The 21,733-nt window shown below is 41.5% G+C and overlaps 1 protein-coding gene across 1 annotated transcript; it reads right to left on the minus strand.

The window, feature by feature from the left end:
* Positions 1-1,891: 1,891 nt before the first annotated feature.
* On the minus strand, positions 1,892-18,563 carry MFSD4B (major facilitator superfamily domain containing 4B). The gene is given in 5 exon segments (XM_061131895.1): positions 1,892-12,048; positions 12,050-13,260; positions 14,923-15,039; positions 16,318-16,486; positions 18,176-18,563. Coding segments are annotated over 5 exon segments (1,737 nt in total). The 5' UTR covers positions 18,359-18,563; the 3' UTR covers positions 1,892-11,991.
* Positions 18,564-21,733: the final 3,170 nt, after the last annotated feature.

Raw genomic sequence — 21,733 nt, forward strand, 5'->3', positions numbered from 1 at the left:
TGACCGAGCGACTTTCACACACACACACACACACACACACACACACAGAGGGCTTCCTGATGGCTCAAACAGAAAAGAATCTGCCTGCAATGCAGGAGACACTAGAGCCTTGGGTTCAATCCCTGGGTCGGGAAGATCCCCTGGAGGAGGAAATGGCAACCCACTCCAGTATTCTTGCCTGGAGGATTCCATGGCCAAAGAAGCCTCACGGGCTACAGCCCATGGGGTCGCAAAGAGTCGGACACAACTGAAGCGACTGAGCATACATACACAGGTATACACATAAACACGTTTTTATGTTTGCACAGGTAAAATCTCTAGCAGGTGCACAAATAAAATAAGAATGGTTGTTTTAACGGGTCAAAGGTAAATAACACTTTACAATTTACCTTTGTACTGTTTGATTTTATTACTATGCACACATATGGTCCATTACAAACAACTGAATGCTCTTGCTGTTTCTCACTCTTTTGCTGCCGGTGGGCTCATCATCTCAGCTGCTTGGTCAGGTCCAAGGAAGTCCGTCGTCTGTCTGGTGTCTGAGCAGGAAGCTCAGCAGGCCTGGTGTGGCTCCCAGTCACACGTACTCTTACTGACTTACCAGGACAACTAAGCATCCTGGGACCCATAACAACATGAGCTTAGTTAGGGTGTCCCTCCTGGCCTTCCCGGCCACAACAGTTGTGAAAAAAAAAAAAACAACTCATCATTTCCCTTTTGTACATGGTTGCTTTTACTAATGAACATTATTTTCTTATTAAAATTCCCCACTGTGGCTGCTTTACTTTCTCTTCGGCTGTGTGGTCCGAGAATAATAATAGTAGTAGCAAATACTCGTTGCGTGGTTAACTGTGTTGGTTTGCTAGGGCTGCCATAAACACATGTCATAAATGAGGTGGTTTAAACAACAGGAATCTTTCCCATTATTCTGGAGGCTCTGAGACCAAGGCACTGGGATGGCTAGTTTCCTAGGCGGCCTCTCCTTGGCTTGTAGGTGGCTATCTTCTGTGTCTTCATCTGATCTTCCCTCTGTCTCTTCTTCTGATAAAGACACCTGTCATATTGGATTAGTGTACACCCTAATAAACTCATTTCAGTTTAGTTGCCTCTCTAAAAGCCCTGTCTCCAGTCACAGTCTAGGATACTGCGGGGCGGGGCTGGGGGGGCGGGGTGCGGGTCGGACTTCAACATCTGCTTGCCTATGAATGCAACCCAAGGCACAAGAATGAGCAATGCAGCCCAGGCTATAGGCAGCAGAGTCAGAATTTGAATCCAGGCTCTAGATCATAAGACTCTTCAGCACTATACTGCACATGAATTTTTGTTTCATGTATTCTTCTGGATCCATTAAAGTTTCCCAAAGGAGAGAGAATTAAATGGCTGCAATAGTAAACCAACAGAAAAATTCTGCTCCTCCACAAAAAAAAAAAAAAAAAATTCCACTCCCCAAACAATTATCATTTCCAGTGGAAAGTACCAGAGGGGCCCTGCCAGTCCTCAAATCTGTCCTCGTGAACCACAGTCTTTTACCCCATCTTTCCAGCCCAGGGAACCCTTAGGAGCAGGTGGTGTGGTCATTTGGTCTACTCTCATGCCTAGCCAAGTTCATGGAAGATGAAATGGGTGTGCAACGATCAACCAAGCCCCTGCTTCCTCATGAAAGCATTAGGGACCATGTGATGACTGGCGCTGGACCGTCACAGTCAGTCACGCTTGAAATCCTACCTGGCCCAATACCGAGGCTTCTAGAGGTTTTTATTTATGATGAGCCAGAAAAGGCCAAGCTTTGCCCACAGTCCCTGGCACGAGGCAAAGGTACAAGAGGATCCCCGTGCAGAGTGAAGGGCACAGCTGTAAATTAGGTCACTGAAAGCAGAGACAGTAATGGTCATATAAGGACACCCAGAATGTCACCTACAACTGCTCCCACAAGACAAGGGAGAACGTGGTCATTGAGTTCCTTTCAGCTTAAATGTCCCACTTTAAAAAAACGTCCTTTTCTAAGACCCCCATAATGTATGAAGGGGATGAGGAAGTTGCTGTATACCTGAGTCGCAATCCAAGTTAGAAGTATTTAGCCAAACGATCACCGCAGTTGTTTTAAACAAGTTAAGAAATAGCCAGTCTTTCAGCTGCTGGGCCCTGTACAGAAGGAAGCAAGGAGATGTGGCCCAGCTGCTGCCTGATGTGCAATTTGAAAATCTCCTTTCCAGTCTGAAACAAAGACACACCTGTCATCCTCTTAATTAGGGAAGTATTAATATCATTCAAGTAAAACATTAACTAAAATTTGCAGCTAGTAATAGCTTCTTTGGTGGACTTGTTAAGGTTAGCAATTAGGTCATAAACTTCTTAAGAGGAGCTGAAGGGCCAAAAATCTTAGCTGTCATCAGAGATTTCTACATGTCATTTCTAAAATATCCATGTGAAGTGAAAATAAAATACTATTTCCATTTTATGAACCAATACACTATCGCACACATTTTGGAGCACTCATAATCTAAAACCTGGAAATATTCTTGACTAATCTCTGGAGAGATACCAAACTCACTTTTAAAAATCCATGAAATGAGACACAAATCTTATCTTTAACCAGTATCAGTGTTTATTTACATCAATATTTTACTAAAGCAAGCTTTTACATTGTACAAAGCCATGTAAACAGTGAGCAGGCTTAAATGCAAATGTAATAAATCTACAAGTTTACCACTCTTCCTCCATTAAAACCCCCAAATCAAAAATGACTAGCAAAAAAAAAAAAGACTAGCAAAAACCTGTCTAGAAGGGCAACTTCCAAAAGATCTGGGTTTGGTTTTGGGGGGGACAGAATTTCAACCAGTATTGATTACTCCCTTTAACTGACCAAGCAGCAGTGGCAATAACACAAAATATGAGAGCTCTTCCTCTCCATTTCTCCTTCAGAGAAAGTACACAGGATTTCAAGCATCCATAAAAGAAACATGATGTAACCAAGCTGTAAATCACCCTTTAAAAACCACTGCAACAAGTTTAGAAGTTTCAGTTCTCTGAATGGATAAAAGCAGCAGTTCTCAACCTCAACTGCACATTACTTTAGGGGGTACTTTAAAAAATATCAACATTCAGGCCCCACTTCACACCAATTAAATTCTTATTTAAGTGAAAAGGCTGGCATCAGTAGATTTTGAACACTGTTAGGTGATTCTAACAGCAGTTAGGGTTAAAAACCACTGGAGCAAAATGGCTGATCACTTGGCCAGGGGATAAGAATACATGCTGCAATCACGTTTTTCCTTCAGGCTGTTTTTCCTCCTGGAGTTTATGGGGTTTGGAGGGTGTAAAAGCAAAATGTCACTTTGCCCTGCTTCTGTATGACTAAGCTCTGTTCCTTATCACAATCTGCAGACACTCCTGCCCCTCACCAAGATAAAACCCAAAGTAACAGGGTCACCTAACTGGCTCTGATCTCAGAAACAATAAAACCACGAACATTTCCCATAAGCCTGGACTCCCTAACAAAACAATTCTATCCCTGGCTTTTGCTGCACTGGTATCTGAAGACTTGTCACGATCTCTACAAATATGAATATGTCACGACCTCTTATGAATATGTGCGGGCTTCCCTGATCGCTCAGTTGGTAAAGAATCTGCCTGCAATGCAGGAGACCCCGGTTCAATTCCTGGGGCGAAAAGATGCCCTGGAGAAGGGAAAGGTTACCTACTCCAGTATCCTGGCCTGGAGAATTCCACGGACTGTATATTCCATAGGGTCACAAAGAGTCGGACACAACTGAGTGACTTTCACTTCACTTTCTATGAATATGATAAACACGTAGGAGAGTTACTGCTTTTCCATTATGAACAGACTAACACAAACTTGTATTGCTTTTTTCCTTAAATGTGTTTCTACTTAGCAAGCCAGTCCTTCTCTTGGAGGTAAACTTTTCCTTTCCTAAATGCTTCTGTCTCTGAGTTTATCTTCACTAAGGGTAAAGGCCCAAAGAGTATACGGACCCAGAACTCGGTAATCCCCACCTAAGGAAAGAAAATTCTCAAGTGAATGAGAACCGGCTCAGTTAACCCATAGGTGTTTGAAGGTGTGACCCAAGATTCCAGTTCAACCAGAAATGTGTCCTTTGGCGCCTCTGAACAATTCCCGAGGTCTCAGACTCCCCTGCTGCAGCTTTCTTCAGTAGATTTTCACTGTATTAACCTCAACTGCACTGTGCTAAATCATTTTTATAAAGCTCTAAATCAAGAATCACTTCAGAGATTACATGTAAAAATATTGGAAATGAACAGACACAAACCTCCACCAAGGAAACAAGAGCCTGGCTCTTGTCAATACTTTACTGACTTTTCCGAACTGATAAAACCCTTTACAATAGGCTTTACTGATGCTTCAGCTAACAAAGACTGTCACAGCAAATCCTACTTGAAACAGTAAAGCATAAGCTCGATGCCAGCAAGCATCTCACCGGGCTTGTTCTCTGCTATATTCCCACGGCAGATTACTAAGCACAGTAAATGCAGTCGCTTCAGCCGTGTCCGACTCTTTGTGACCCTAGGGACCACAGCCCACCAGGCTCCTCTATCCAAGGGATTCTCCAGGCAAGAATACCAGAGTGGGTTACTGTGCCCTCCTCCAGGGGATCTTCCCAACCCAGGGATCTAACCTGCATCTCTTATATCTCCTGCATTGGCAGGCAGGTTTATCATCACTAGCGCCACCTGGGAAGCCCAAATGCCCAGTAGATACCTGCTAAATAACTAAAATGTTTACACTTGGAAATTTTTCTGGTTCACAGAGATTAGAGCTTTAATAAGATCTCTTGCAAACTGGGAATCCTCTTTCATCCCTCTTAAGTACACATGCTACCCTATTAAGAGAGAGCTTTTGTCCTTGACAGAAATCATACAATTCACTACCAACCTTGTCTAATAAGCTCCTCAAAAAAGATCTACCATTGGATGTGACCGTTTTTCCAATTTTGATTCAAAATATGAACCAGACCATCTCCCTAGAGCCTGACAATTTGTATTGAATTCGGGCATCTCCTAGCAAATATCCATTAAACCCAGCACCACCCCAGGTAGAGTAGACAGGGGAACTTCCCGTCTGGTTGTAACAGCTCCTGTATCAGAGCAGTGGGGAGAGACGTGTTGAGATGGCCACTCTGGATGGGAGCAACAGGCGCTGATCCGAGAGAGGCCAATTAACGGGCTGGACAGTAACTCCTGAGGCCAGGCTCCGCCCGGTAAGGAAAAGGGCAGCTACTCAAGTCAGTCAGACAGGTTTCCTCTGGAATTTGGACTAGAGGTATAGAGAGGATGGAACTAAGGGAGGACGACAGGGAGAAGGTCCACCAACAGGCAGAGCTGCTTTGAGAAACAGGCAGACAGCAGCCTGGCCCCAGCACCGGGCCCACTCCAGCCCGTGGTTCCCTGACCACACACTATCTGTTCCAAGGTGGCCAGGGGAGTCTCTGTGTCTCCAAAGGAGAACATGACATGTGACCAGCCATTTAGCAGAAAATGGGGATCAAAATTCCAAAATACATGATAATGATACTTGGTACTCCAAGGACAGGAGAGGAAGTTTCATTAATACTTAGTCTATAGGGCCTAGCACAAAGTAAGCTCCCAGCATAAGCTTAGTCAACGAACAAAGATTGGAAGCAGAAATAACAAAACTGTGAGGTAGATACCTGACATTCAGGTTCATTTACTCAGGGTGTGGGTGATACTAAGCTAATTATAATGCACCAAAAGCCTGCCTAGAGTTTGAAGCGATACTGTTTCCCTCTTCCTAGTGGATTAGAATAATATCTAAGCAGAATAATAAAAGTAAAGCACCCCTCAAAATTAAAACTAGAATCATCATATGATTCATCAGTTTCACTTATGGGGATATACCTACAAGAATTAAAAGCAGAGACTCGAGGACGTACTGTATAGCACAGGGAACTATACTCAATATTTCATAATCATCTATAAGGGAAAAAGTCTAAAAAGAACACAGACACACGTATATGTTTATATATATCATATTTATATAATATACATACAACTGAATCACTATGCTGTACACTTGAAACACAACATTGCAAAATCGACTATACTTCAATATTTAAAAATTTAAAAAGCAGGTATTTGTACATCAATGTTCATAGCAGCATTATTCACAACTGCCGAAAGGTGGAAGCAAAGCATGTATCCATCAACATATAAATGGGGAAACAAAATATGCACACAACAGAGTATTGTTTATTTTCACAAAGGAAATTCTGACACATGTTGCAACAAGATGGACCTTGAGGATGCTACACTAAATAAAATAGCCTGGTCATAAAAGGACAAATACTGTTTGTATCCACTTATATGAGGTACTTAAGAGCGGTCAAACACTCAGAGACAGAAAGTAGAATGATGGTTGTCAGGGGCTGAAAGGAGGGTGGAATTGGCGAGTTACTGTTCAATAGCTTAAGAGTTTCAGTTTTGCAAGATAAAAAATGTTCTGCAGATGATGGCACTGACTATAACACAATAAAGAGAATGCCCTTAATGCCACTGAACTGTACACTTAAAAATGATTAAAATGATAAATTTTGTTATGCGCATTTTATCACAACTAAAAAGGATTAAAAAAAAAAAAAAAGAAAGCACCTTATTAATCTCAACAAATTGTTCAGAAGCTAGAAAGCCCAACCCCTTAAGCTACTCATGTCATCTAACAACTTCAAAATATTTCTCCAGGCCATCCATTAACTAACATTACCAAATGCATCAAAGGCAAGCTGCAATAATTTAGAGAAACTGAGGCATTCTGCAATTAAAAATGTAAGTCACCTGGCATCTGATAACTGTTTCTCTTCACAGTGACTTTTCTCTGTTTCAGAAATAATCATGTTTCAAAAAGTACACAAAAGCAGAGAAGAATACTTAATCACTGGAACAGAAGTAAATACTGTTAATATTTTGATATGTAATCTTCCAGTGTTTTGTATACATACTTTTAAATTTTTTTTATCAAAAGTGAAGTAAGTGATCCTCTACCCAGTATTTGTAACTGTCTTGTTTCATAACGTTACTTTCCTGCGTCATTAAACAATTACATCAAAAAAAAAAAAAATGTAAGTCAAAAGGAAGACAGAAGACAATAATAAGAATCAACAGTCACAGTGCAAAAACCTAAGGGATCCTCCTCCTTGTTGTTGAAGAATTAAAAGAAATAAAAAGGGCAGAAATACAGGACAAGAGAAGACATAATTACGATCACCACAGGAAAACGTTGGTAAATAAAGAACAATTCTCCTTCATTGTAAAAATTCATTGCTACACAGTTTTAAATCATTAAATATGAAACTATTTAACCTAAATAAAAATCCAACTCAAGTTCAACCTAGCTCAAATGCCAACTGGCCAAAGTGCATTAAAGGAAAGAGCTTAAATACTCCTTCTAACAAGCAAGTCACTAGCTTTGGTTTGCTTCTTTTATACCCAAGGAAACCAAAACCTTCTCTTTTAGATCACCAGGTCTTTCTTAAATGCCATAATTTATACTATGCCATTGACAAGGTATCTATCACAACCTTCTGACCCCAGATAGTAGTTAGTTAATCTCCAGAACAACAGGAAACATCTTGTGTGATGACTTGTCTGACGCTTGGTTTCTCCCACTGGACCTGTGCTATTTAAATGTGGCAGCCACCGGCCAATGCAGATACTGGACAGTACTGCATTACAGAAGTTCCATGAAGGTAGGAGATTTCTGATCTCTTCACCAGTGTACATCTCCCATAGAAACTATCAAACAGGAGGCATTCGATAACATGTGAAATAAATATTCAACAGCTAATGCAGCAAATGGAGAGGACTGAAGAGAACTCAGTCTTAGAACAGTGTATATAAATGGAGGGGGTTCCTGGGGACTGTAGACTCCCAGAGAATTAGGGTCAGATTTAGAAAAGCTAAAAGAAAACAAATGAAATTCCCAAAAGAAGTAGCAAAGAATTTAACATTCCCAAAAAGTGGACCTTGCTACCCAAAGTGTGGTCGACCCATGGGCCAACAGCACCTAGGAGCTTGTTAGAAATGAAGAATCTCAGTCCCTAACCCAGTCCAACTAAATTAGAATCTGCATTTTCAGAAGCAATTCTAATGTAAAGTATGAGAAGCACCAGTCTATTTCTCTATCTTTCCAGATTGAGCAAGTATTCTTCACTCAGCAAGTTTGAAAAAAAAAAACACTGCGCACAACTACATGTAAATCGACAATAACCTTCATAAAAATTTCAATTAAAAGAACAATTGTAACAAACTTTGAAATCACACAGTAAGCTTTTCTGTATCCCTTCCCTATCACCTCTACCTCTGCTACATCCCCATAAGAAAATATCAGACACACACAGCATCTGTGGGCTCCACATACAAACACACACACACACTCACAACAAAACATTACGGACACATATTATGAACAAGGGCACTTAACAAACACAAGGGACCCCAGAAGAATATATCTACTTTCACTAAGAATTTTAAGCTCTATTTTAGTAATAATTTTTAAGTGGCAGGATTGAAAGCTACAATGCTATAATAAAACAAAAGTTCTGGTTATGAGAAAATTATCCTGATTATTCAATAAATCTACTTGAAACAAAATTACTTTACATGGAGTCTGGGTCTCACATTTTTCAGGAATGTGTTGATACTGTATTTTTGTTCTTAATAAATTACAGCTATTCAAACTAAAAACCAGTCCACCAAATGTAGTATCAATATAACCTAGACAGAAAATTCAAGTTGTTTCTGATACTTTATCTGGAAGAAGTAAATTTTTTTTACCCCTTACCCTTGTCTTGGGAAACTAAGCTGATTAGAAATGTAAGAACTTTCTAGGTATTTAGGATTATGATTACTTACATTTGTCCCTTAAAAATTTTAGGTACTTCCCTAATCTTCTACCATGACCTTTTTTATACCTTCATATATAATAAATTATTTTAAAAGATTTTTCTTTAAAAAATAACAGGGATTGAAAAATGCTCTCAAAGTCTTCTTGAACTTTACTATGAAAATACAATTAGACTGAAACTTACTAATTTCCCTCATATTAAGCTGCATTTGAACAGGTTAAAAAGCACAGTGGAAAAGGGCACAAAATAAAATCTCAAGGAAAAAAGCCTAATTCTGAGTTAGGTTTATTGGCCTGGTCTATGGGGAGTTTTCCATTCCTGTGCTAGAACACACAATGGGTTGTATCTATTATCACTTTTGGTGACTGCTGAAGGATTTTTCCCCAGCTAAAGCTTTCTGGCTCCCCTGAGTTTTGCAGACACTTGAGTATAGCAGACACACCCTAAGGTGACCCCCAATAATCAGATACATCCATATACTAGCCTCTTCCCTTGAGTTTGGGCAGACTCTGAGACTTCCTTCTAGTCTACAAAATCTGGCAAAGGGGACAGGCTGTCACTCCCATGATTACACGGTATCATTAAAAACCCCAGCTTAGTCGGCTCCAGTGAGATTCTCCTGCTGGCTTTGGAGAAATAAGCTGCCATGCTTCGAAAAGATCTATGAGAGGGCCACATGGGACGACCTAACAATGGAGACAGGTGCCTGCTAATAGCCAGGAAAAAAAAAACACGGAGATCTCAGTCTACCACCACAAGGAACTGAATTACTGTCAAAAACCACATGGCGTAGAAGGGAAGCCCAAGCTCTACAAAGCACAGCTCTTCCAATAGCCTGACTGCAGCCCATGAGATCCTGAGCAGAGAACCAACCCAGTGAAATCAGACCCAAATTCCTGACTCAAGAAAACTGTGAGGTTAAAGAAATAAAAGGTCTGTTGTTCTAAGCTGTTAAATTTGTGATACAATAATTTGTTACTCAGAAATAGAAAACTTCGGTATTGGTTACTTGAGTACCGGCAGACACTTACTTAACTAAGAACTGATTATTAGGATGAAGGCTAATTCCTGGAATTGTACTGTCTTATCTTTCCAATATGGAAATACATTATCAAACTTTAACAATCCCTATAATCTCACATGGCCATTCACATTTTGGTTTGTGGGATTCTAATGCATTTTTTGTGGATTTCCAAGTTTTCTACCATGTTCCTATTACCTTCTTTCCCTGAGTTGCACTTTTACCCTTTAAATGTAGATGCCACAGGTTGAATCCCTATTCTGGCAAGCCACCCAGATGCCAAACAGTTGCTACTGCCTACATTCCAATAACCTGAGAAAGGGCAGTGAGTGGAGCAGAGCTAATCTACAAGTTCTAGCTAAGAGAAAAGGATAGAATAAAGACAGCAAGAATAGGCTTTTCACTGTTAATTTCTCCACCAGCCCTCTCCAAAACTGTCAGATTGTTAAAATGAACCAATAATGGACAGTGGTCAAGAAAGGTACTATTTTCCACTTACGAAAAAACAAAGGCAAATGTACAGAAATTAGTTCAAAAGTAAACATACTGCAACCAAGTAGAAATTTGGTATTATTCAGCACAAAATGTGCTAAGAAGAAGTGAACAAAATCTGTCATCAATGCACACCAGATTTGCCATGCTCACGATCCCTCTTAGGCCCCCAAGCCACTTTCAAATCATTACTTTGATTTCCCAGATATTTCAAACTCAGGAAAGAGGAGGTCCAGAGGGCTGACACAGGTATTCCAATCACTGGAAAAGACTGTGTCTCACAGTAAATTAAATTCGCAGCCTAATTTACAGTGCTTACAACGTGACTACCAGCTAGTCTCTGTAAGGAGCAACTCCGAGCAGCAGACTCATTCCCAGACTGTCACTGAGGTAAGCAAAAGGCCACAAGAGACCCCGTCCATAGCCCTACTAACATAGTAACTCTGAAACACTTTAAAAACTGCAACAAGGCGTCTCCAAATCCTGTGTGAACACAGAGAAAATGAGCATATAAAAATAACTTCTCTTCTTAAAATGTCTGTAAAAATAGTACAATCTCCATCATTGAATGAATCACTGTATTCACTGAAACTAAGACACTGATTGTAAAATGCAACATTACTTTATAGAAGTATATGGGGAAAAACTCAATTTTGTCACATTAAATGATCACTGATTTTAACACATACTTTGATTTCAGAGATGTTAAAAATGTGAAAAAAAGGTGCATCTCAGAATCAATGACATACAGTACTAAAAATGTATTCCTCAGAATTATTCAAATAAAGTATTAAATACTGAGTCTCTTAAATTGACATTATTCATAATCAGTAGCACATTCTTAAAGCTATTCATTTTTTTTCACTTCTCATTTGAAATGACAAATGGAGTGGCACTTATATTCATCTCTGACAGACATCTTGCACAAACTGTAAAAAGGAGGGATTCCCAGTTGAAAGTCATCTCACTTTCATTGGAGACCCAGACCACGAGATGAGATAAACAAGGCCTACCTAAGTCAGATGACTGAGTGCAGGGCCAGACTAGGAAGCAGAGTGGAGGTTTGAGGCCAGGTCTCTAGGACCTGTTCTGTGCTCTCTTCATAAATATCTGAAAACATCAGTAATTACCATTTTTTTGATCCAACACTACAGAGTAAAACAATTAATAGAAAACTCTGTCCATTTTCAAAGATGTCTTTTTATGAAACAATTCTCAACTTCCCTGGCAGTGTACTGATGACGGACAATTTGTTTGGCTAACTGATTCAACTACTAAACAGTTTTGCTTTATCCGAATGGCACACCCAACTTCTCAAAAACAAATGCCCTCTCTGCATGCTCTGAGGAGGGGTGAAGGCCATAAAATATTACCTAATCAGCCACATGCCATCAAACACTAGCCTCACAACAGGATCCTGCTATATGAGATCACTGGTTCTCTATGGAAGGCTCTGGGGATTATAGAACATTTCAAGACTTTTTAGCATTTGCTATACTCGGACCTAGAAATTTTGATCCTCAAAGCTTGTTGCAAATATGTTATGACTGGCCTCCTTAGAACTGGTGATTATTTCAGGAGTCAGTAAATAATCCATCCTCTCAAAGCATTAGTCCCTTTTGTCCTGGTTTCTTGCAAGGTAATTCACAGAGGAGTTGCCAGTATTAACTGGAGAGGATTCAAACATTAACACATTTGAGTAGGAATGGTTGGGGACTTCAGCTGTAGGCTCCATCAAAATATTTCTAGATGTCTCTATTACAGAATTCCTCATTGTATCATTCATTTCAATCACTTCAAAGTCCATTTCATTCCATTTTTCTGCATCATCTTCTTCATTCTCTTCCTCATAGTCATTGAGCCCAGAGCTAGAAAGCAGAGCTTTCTGGTCCTCACTTTTCCTGTGTTCTTTTCGCTGACGATCAAGCGGCAAGGTGGCTAATTTGTACAGCACAGGAAATAAAATAGCAGTGGCTACTGATGACCCCAAAGAGGTGTACAAAACTACAGGCAAATCAGGGTATTTGCCTTGAAGAATTCCAATTACTGCAGGAATAGCCATTTCTCCCAGGGCGGCACCGACTACAAAAAATGCTGCAGCTTTCCCATGGATGGTCGTGTACTGCTCAATCCAAGACACTCCACTGGGGAATGTGGTTGCCATTGAGGCCCCATACACTGAAGTTGCTATCCACAGACAAACTGGGCTCTTGTTGAAAAGCACCAGAAATAAAGATGAAGTCAGGCTGCCAATGTTGCTCAACACAATCATGGTTCCAGGTTGTAAACATGTAGCAAAAAAGATTGCCATGCCCCTGCAGGCTGCAAAGGTCCCCCAGAAGATGGAGTTCAACCCGGCCGCCTCACTTTCTTTCATGCCAGCATGGGTGGTTGCAAATGAGAAAACGTAAGAGCCATATGTTACCTCAGCTCCAACATAAAAAAAGAAGAACAGGAAAAGGAGACAGAGAAGGGCGTTGTGATATTTGGCTCTTCGAAACCTCTGAGCAGATGCTCTTGCTTTTTCCTGCTTTGAGCTTTTCCTTAAAAACAGAGCAAAAAAAAAGACAGCAACTACAAAAATATAAGCACCGATAACAGCGTAAGCCCACAGTAAGTTCATATCGTCAGGTATTCCAAATAGAGATTCTGAGTCAGCTTCAGATGATTGGTTGAAGGCAGATTGGTTAAAGTCAGCCTCTGTGTGGTTTTCAGCAGACACCGTTGTGCCCAATGCCAATTTAGCCAGCAGTGGAGCCAAAAAGGCACCTAGGGCAAAACTGAAGTGTAAGGCCTGCATGTGTGGGGCTCCTCTGTCCCCCCAAAGAGCCAAGATTAGGACGTTACCACCTATCAATGAGAGATGGAGAATGATTTCATTATAGTAACTTGGCAAAAAAGAAAAAAGTTCATTACTATCAGAAAGAAATATTTTACATGGCACAAGAATTATAATATTCTAAGTTATCAACTGTGGCAACTAAGTCAATTCTATGATTAAGGAGCTCTAACTCACCAACACTACCAGGGAACTCTCAGCACTGGAACCTCGCACATTCACAAACGGAATTCTATAATCTAGTAAAGCACTATCGCCTAGAGCCAAGTACATTAGCCCAAGGCTTTTTACAATACAGTTCCAATACCAGGCTTGAATACTTTGGCCACCTGATGCGAAGAGCCGACTCATCAGAAGAGACTCTGATGCTGGGAAAGACTGAAGGCAAAAGGAGAAAAGTGTGGCAGAGGATGAGATGGTTAGATAACATCACCAACTCAACAGACATGAATTTGAGCAAACTCCAGGAGATATTGGAGGTCAGAGGAGCCTGGTGTGCTGAAATCCACAGGGTCACAAAGAGGTGGACACAACTCAGAAACTGAACAACAATAACACCAGGCTTAGGAGGGTGGGGGTAGGGAAGGATATTTATATTTACTTACTCCTAAATATTTTAAATATATATTACATAGTAATACATATTATTATGTTATTATAATATATAATATTATATATATTAATATATTATATATGTTGTATGTATTAATGTATATAAATATATATTATATAGTAATATACTATCATCATATAGTAATATACTATCATCAGATAGTAGCCAAATGACCAAATTTTTCTATACTGGAAATCAGTAGCCACTCGAGAAAAATTATTTATGTATACAGCAGATGCAAAACACATATTAAGAAACCTGAACGTGACAGGATTCTGCCTATTACAAGAAACAAGTAACAAGAATGCCTTCTAACATCTGCAGTTATACTGTCTATGTATCTACAGGGTGAAGACGAGAAGCATCAAGTATAATTTTTTTTCTTTCTTTTTAATATATTTGCACATAAACATACAATTCTATCCTGTAATTTCACAACCAAATTAAGCCCAAGGTAAAAAATATTTCTCCAACCTATCAAATACCACGGAAGAGGCGGAGAAAGTTGGCTTTAGGGGTGAACGAATGTCACAAACGTTATTTAGTACATTTTAAAAGACAGAGAGACATGAGGGTAGAAACTTTTGAGAGAAAAGGAAAAGGGAAATAATACACAACATAGGTTTCTCTTAGTTTGAAAGGCAGAGTGCATTTTAATCTGGAGAGCTGCTTCTGTGTTTCCTCAGCCATGTAATGGTTCCAAACTTGGTCTCATCTATTAATTCATCAACTCCTGCCACATTACAATGACAAAGACCTATCCGGACTGAAAGCCTGCTGTCTGCACTGTAATCATCCACACCGGGGCCCCTCTCCTCTTTGGATACTGGAAATCAACAAACTCTCAAAGAACAAAACCCTCTGAATTCACTCTGTGGCTGGCTGCCCAAAAACAGGCACTCTACTTGGCAAGAAGGGTGGTACCAACTGGGAGCCCCCATGAAAAACACAGTAGGTCAATGTCACTTTAGGGACACTGCAAGTGACAATCTAATATCATCTGCTCTTCTTCTAGTAGAGAAACGCTACTCCCAGAGATGATAATCAAGGGCTCACTGACCTGTATCCAGTATGCCAATTGAAACACCAAAGGTGGACATCATGACGATAAGTAACACTGCGGTCTTACAAAATGGAACAAGATAAAGACCAACTGTGGTAGCGAACATTGACACCCCTGAGAAGAAAGGTCAAAGACAGCTATGAAAAACACTATTTATGGCAAAGGGTCATTGATCAAGTCAATATCATAAAAACTCTCAAAATGCAAAACATACAAAACAGGTCAAATTAAATTGAGTAATAAGGAGTAGAGGAGAGAGGTTCTGCTTCTGTAAAGTTATTGCATTTAAAAGTTTCTATTATCTTTATGAACTATAAAGTATAAGCTATTCTAATATAAATACACTTCTAGTACTGCTAATAATCAAACCATACATTATACCACAAGGCAAAATTTTATAGTGAAACAGAGAGCTCAAAAATTATTTATTTTTAACAACCTAAAGAGATTTTTAGATAAAGGTAAAATATTGAATACAATTACGATAGTAGTTTGTAGTAGAAATGTATTAAACAGTGGCACTAGTGGTAAAGAATCTGCCTGCCAATGCAGGAGACACAAGAGAAATGGGTTCAATCTGTGGATCAGGAAGATCCCCTGGAGTAGGAAATGGCACCCCACTCCAGTATTCTTGCCAAGAAAACTCCATGGAGAGAGGAGCCTGGCGGACTATAGTCCATGGTAGCACATAGAGTCAGACACAACTGATCAACTGAGCACGCAGCACAAATTTGTTTGAAGACTAGGGAAGGAAATGTAAGAAATACATTCTTTCAACCCACTATGGAAATCAGAGGGATTATTTACTCATTCATCAACCAGAGTAATTATCTCCTTACTTCCAAAGCAATTTTGTCACAAAACTTTAAACATGTCAACTTATCCAACAAAGAGTAAGTTAAAAGCTTTGCTATCTATTTTGAGAGTGAGGTGGAGAGGCCTGGATTGATCAATCACAAGGAGCAGCTGGGACAAAAATTTAACATTCATCATTTCACCCACCATCCCCTCCCACCTTTGTTCTCAGCCCAGGGTCTAGTCTGGGCAGGTCTGAGGAGTTTATTCTGATCTATGGCCCAGAAGATCTGCCCTAAACACTGATAGAGCTCTTTAAACCTGATCCAGCAGTGGTATCGAGACCACAGTGAAGGTCAGGAGGGCTAAGGATCGCTAACACACTAGGACTAATCTAAATTTCCAGAGGCATCCAGCCCAGATACCAAGCAACTGCCAAGATGAAAGCAGGCAGCAGAGAAATCTGGCTTCCAGTGAGGATGCCTAAACACTACTTTTAAGCTGTCAACCATTCTGCAAGCCAGTAAGTTTCATATTTAAAAACAAGCTGTAAATTCCTTGAAAGCCTCAAAGAAGCTGAAATTGTCTTTTACTTACCCAAAAGGAGAAAATGATTCATGCTATCGAAAAGAACTCCACCAATCACAGAGCCACCCAGGTATCCAAAGGCACGGCCCACAAAAATCAGAGAAAGACTGCTGATGTTGCGGTTCACATTCGCTGCCAAGTCTTGAAACGTGGGTCCCAGTATAGCAACACTCATTCCCTAAAATTCAAACAGACAGAAGTTTTTATTTACAATCATTAAAATAATGTTTATGTATGTGGTAGCTTTTTTCAGTATTAAAAAGGGAGGAAGGGACTTCAATGGAAGGTAGGAGATTAAGTCCCATAGTTAAGATAAATTCATAATGAACCTATTAACAGTACTACTACAGCTACAGACTGTTTCTGGTGTGCCAAATCCTATGGTTTTTCTCATCTTGACAACTCTCAAATTAAAATTTTAAAAAATTAATTCTTTTAGCTTTTTGCTGCAATTCTGTTTTGTTTTCGAACAATACCAGAAAAGACTACAGTATTTCTATTAACAGTAAAATGTAACATTTAAAACATTTTTGAAAGTTTTTAGTAGTCTGAAACACATTGCATGCACAAATAACACAAAAATTGTGATGCTAAAAATTTAAGCTTTCAAGCCATCAAAATATTATCCCATTTGTGATGCTGTTAAAACAGCAGAATTTCTGGATGTACGTGGGGTCCTTTTTTTAAATTACACGTATAAAACATGCAAGAGAGAAACAATTTGAACGTTTCTCAATCTACATTTTTCTTCAAAGAAAACCAAAGCCTCAGAGTAGTCTCTAAGGCTTTCTTAGACAATATTACATACACCTGTATGCAACGGATTTAAAAATAAAATTTTATTGAAAGACATGTAACTTTAGCAAAAATTAGGGGCTGCAACCGGCTTTCACAGGAAATTCGTGGACGCTTAAAAAGATGTTTCCAACCGGTCTCCATTTCAAGAATAAGTGATTCTAACTGCACAACTCTGCCCTAAACGCTTGGATGTAGCCCCTCCCCAGACCGGGGCACAGGCGAGAGCGAGCGTCTAATACAGGAGGGAAGGCAGCGCCCCAGCTGTAACCAAATTAGCCCCACCTGCAACGCACCTAACAGGACGAGGCACGGCGTTTGCATTGACTTTTCTTCAAATACAAATACTCGAAGAATCAACTCTGCCTCACAGAAAGACACTAAGTGGCCAGAAGTGACTGCTCAGAGAACTCACCCTCCCAACTCCCCAAGACCCCAATATTTAAGGCAAGCGACTAAGGGAAGTTTTCTGGATTAAGGTAGCCGCCAGACGGCCAAGACGTTTGGCAAAAGGCTAAACTAGCCTTGCAGTCGTTCGAGGAAAAACATTCAAGGATCAGAAAATTTGTTTTACATAAGATTGTAGGCAGACTACGAAACATTCCTGGCTCAACCACTTAACCGGCTGTGTGGTCCGAAAGTCACTCTCCCTGTCTGGGTCTATTTCCCCATTTGCAAAAATAAGGGGTCAATTCAGTCAAACGAGTAAGAGAACCCAATAAAGCAGCTTTGTGCAGTAATTTGGGGGTTGGGTGAGCGCAGGAGACGAGAGGTTGCGCGGCTATAGACCTGGCGACCCCTCTTGCATTCCCCCGACCCAAAGAGAGGTAGACAGGTTTGCTGTAACTGGATAACAATAAATATTACGAAAATCTATTTTACGCTTGACAGTATTACTCGAAAACAGTAATTGTGCCCATTTTACAGATTGCAAAACTGAGGCTCGGGCAGATGGATGAGCCCAAGGTCACAGAGTCTGCAAGCGGCGGAGACAGGAGCTCAGGAGGCCGCGTTCTCTGCAAGAACATCTGCCCTCGTCTCGGTTTGGGAGGGTTCCAGCCCCGGCTCTCACCAGCCCCAGGAAGGCGGCACACAGGAGGACGGTGATGAACCAGCGCAGCATGCTGCCTGCCCGGCCGCTCCGCCGGGAGCCCACCACTGCCTCCGGCTCATTCTCCGCCGGAGCCTCGGCCTGGAGAAGCCGCTGCCCGGCAGCCGGGGCCCCGGCCCCACAGGGTTCCAGTTCCAGCTCCATCGTGGCGGCTCCCGAACAGCGGTCTCGCTACCGCTCGGCTTCTCAGCGGAGCCTCGGGAACTCGGCTCCCTGCCCCGGCCTCGTGCCTCCAGAGCCTGCGGTCCCGGCTGGCGCCACCTCCCCAGGGGCGGCCCTAGTCCGGGCGGAGGAGTCGAACTTTGGGACGCGCCGGCCGTCGCAGGCTGCGGCCGCGCGCCCGCCCTCACGCAGGGCGCCTGCGCGGATCACGTGGCGGAAACGTGGCCTCTCGCCAACCGCGGCCTCTCCCAAACCGGAAGTTGATATGGTTGCCCCGGAGACCGGACGTCTCTCTCAGGCCTCAGCATCACACTTAGCTGAGCCCACAGAGGCCGTGCGGGCGGGCGCCCCGCGGCGGAGCGAGCTGAAGCTGCAGCTTGGGACGAGTCAGGAGGTAAGATGCAGCCGAGCCGTCACGAGGAATTGTTGGCCGAGAAACGCCAGGTATGGCTTCGCACCCTCTCCCCGGGTCTCCTTGTGGGGCGGGCGGGGCAAAGGGAACCGCAAGAACTCTCTCTTATACAAGTTTACAACAGTTCTGCCCTAGTTCCTTTGAGTTCTGTCGACTATTGATCTGTCGTTCACCTGTCACTCCACATTTGTTGCGCCACTATGTAAACTTTCATGTATGATCTCAAATGATCCCCTTAACAACACTCTAAATTCCATATTATCTTGGTTTTACAGATAGGAGGATGGAGTCATAGAAAGTAACAACTTGCCCAAGGTCAGTCAGCGAATCAGTGGCTGTTCATAAACAGTGTAACAGTAGCTCAAAAAAGAAATCTGGAGCCAAAGCTGCGGTTTCCAGCACACACTCGCCCCAATCTCTACAAATATTTTCCATTGTTGTAAGGAAGTGGAACAGGGCATGGATTTGTAGAATCCCCAAATTAACAGTAACTTCCCAGGTGGTTCTAGTGGAAAAGAATCCACCTGCCAATGCAGGAGACGTAGAAGACGCAGGTTCCATCCCTGGGTTGAGCAGATCCCTTGGAGTAGGAATTGGCAACCCACTCCAGTATTCTTGCCTGGAAAGTTCCATGGACAGAGAAGTTCCTGGCCGGCTGCACCCCATGGGGTCGCAGGGAGTCGGAGACGACCGAGCATGAAGCACTGAACTGGATAATATTATACCAGTGGAAAAGGAAAAACCTTATATTCTGTATCCTATTTTAGCTTTTTGTCTCCTTTTGCTCCTTGACCAAACAGGCCAAATGTGTATTTCTCTTTGTCGTCTATCTGGAATATTCTTTTCCACCTAATTAATCCTTAGCTCATCCAGGTAAGCTCCCAGATTATACACACTTATGTGTTATCATTTCCCTTGCAGCCCAGCCCCATCGATTTGGTCATTAAGCACTTACCACATGTACATCAGAAAGTACACGTGCTATGACTTAAGAGAACCTGTTTTAGATTTCAGAGTCAGGGAATATGTCTCTAAGTTTAATGGGGTTGAAACGAAAGGCATATACATATATTAAAGAGAATAAAATATGATATGGGAGAGGTAGGTTAGATCCAAATTGCTAAGGGCAAATCCAGATTGCCTCCATTTCTTTCTCTTCTTCTGAGACTCTTAATGACTTGTACATTAGACCTTTTGATATAGTCACAAAGGTCCTTGATGCTCATGTTCCTTTTTTTTCCTAGCCGTTTTTTTCCACCTCTGCTCTTGAGTTTAGATAAGCACTGTTGATTTCTCTATCTTCAAGTATACTGCACCCATCCAGTGAATTTGTTTATTTCAGATATTGTACTTTTCAGTTCAAAATTTCCACCTGGTTCTTTTTCATAGTTTCTTTTTCTCTGCTAGAGATGCCTGTCTTTACAGTCATCTTTACCTCCTGAAGCATATAATAGCTGCTTTAGAGTCTTAGAAAATTCCAGCAACTGTGTTATCTGAGTTTGTGTCTGTTGCTTGTCATTTTCCCCTTGGAATTTGGTCACATTTTCCTAGTTTTTTTGTATGACAGGTAATTTTCTATTGTATCCTGGACATTGTGTCAGTTATGCTGTGCAGACTCTGGGTCCTGGTAAAATCCTCTGGAGAATGTTTATTTAAGCAGGCCGTCAACCTGGTTATTAAGTACAGGCTGCAAGTTTCCTATGGCCTTGTGTGTGTGAAGGTGCCAATGTCAGTTCAGTTGCCAAAGCCGGTGCTGTGCTGCTCTGGGCCTGTCCCGAACATGCAGCGCTCCCGGCTTCATCTGAGACTTGGGCCGTGGTTTACCTCTCAGACCAGTCGTCTGAGCTGTTGCTGTGCTGCTTCGGGTCCCTCACATGCACAGGGGCAAACGCAAGGGGCTTAGATGGTTCATACACAAGATTTTAGGGGTCACCTTTTCTAGCTCTCCCTTCCTCCCCTCCCCACTCCCTTTCCAGTCCACAGAGTCTCCATTTCTCAGTTCCTTGGACCAGAAAGATGGGGTTTCCATCAGAGTTTCAGTTACTCAGAACACAGCTACAAGAAAAAAAAGGCAGGGAAAGCCAGGCAGTTCATTGCCTTGCAGGTTTCTTTTCTCTTAGTCTTGATTCCCAACCGCCCCCCCACCCCCCACCCCGCCCCTTTATTGACTTTTAACAGTCCTCGGGTACTTTCTCTTTGTATTTCATCATAAGTGGAGATGGGCTGGAGTAGGCTTACGATGCCAGCGCTGAACCAGAACTCTCCCTCCCTGTCTTTGAAGAGTCAGCTGAGGTGTTACAACCTCTAGGAAGCCTCTTCTGATGCTCCTCTTGGTCTCTGGTCTATTCTGGTTTCCCTCTGACACATAAATAGGAAAATTCTGTGTGAAGTAGCCAGTGGCCTACTAAAATTATGCATAAATTCGTAAATACAGAATTTTCCTATTTATGTGTCAACTTCCCTTTTACACCAGGAATGCCCAAAAGAAGGCGACTCTGTGTTATTTAGTCTTTAGCATAGTGCCTGGGACATAATGTGTCTTCAGTTAATGTTTGTTGAATGTAGTAGACTTTCTGAACAAGCTAACCAAAAATCTGAATTCCTGTGTAGCCATGCTACTCCTAAATGTTCTCAACATTCTAGCTTGTGTTACGGTTATTTCAACACTTATTTTTAGTTCCCTAGGAGATCGTAAGCTCAGTGAGATGGAAACTATGGACCTTAGGTCTCTCTCCCCACTGTGGCATTAAACATTGTATTATATACTTTATAAATGTTATATAATTGAATTGAGGTTTTTTGTTGTTGTTGTTCAGTCACTAAGTTGTGTCTGACTCTTGGTGACCCCATGGACTGCATCACTCCAGGCTTTCCTGCATTGAGATTCAGTAAACTAATTTTAAAGTTAAATGTTTTAATTTCACCCTGATTAAACATCAAAATAA

Source organism: Dama dama, chromosome 28 (assembly GCF_033118175.1).
Source record: "Dama dama isolate Ldn47 chromosome 28, ASM3311817v1, whole genome shotgun sequence".
NCBI lineage: Eukaryota > Metazoa > Chordata > Mammalia > Artiodactyla > Cervidae > Dama > Dama dama.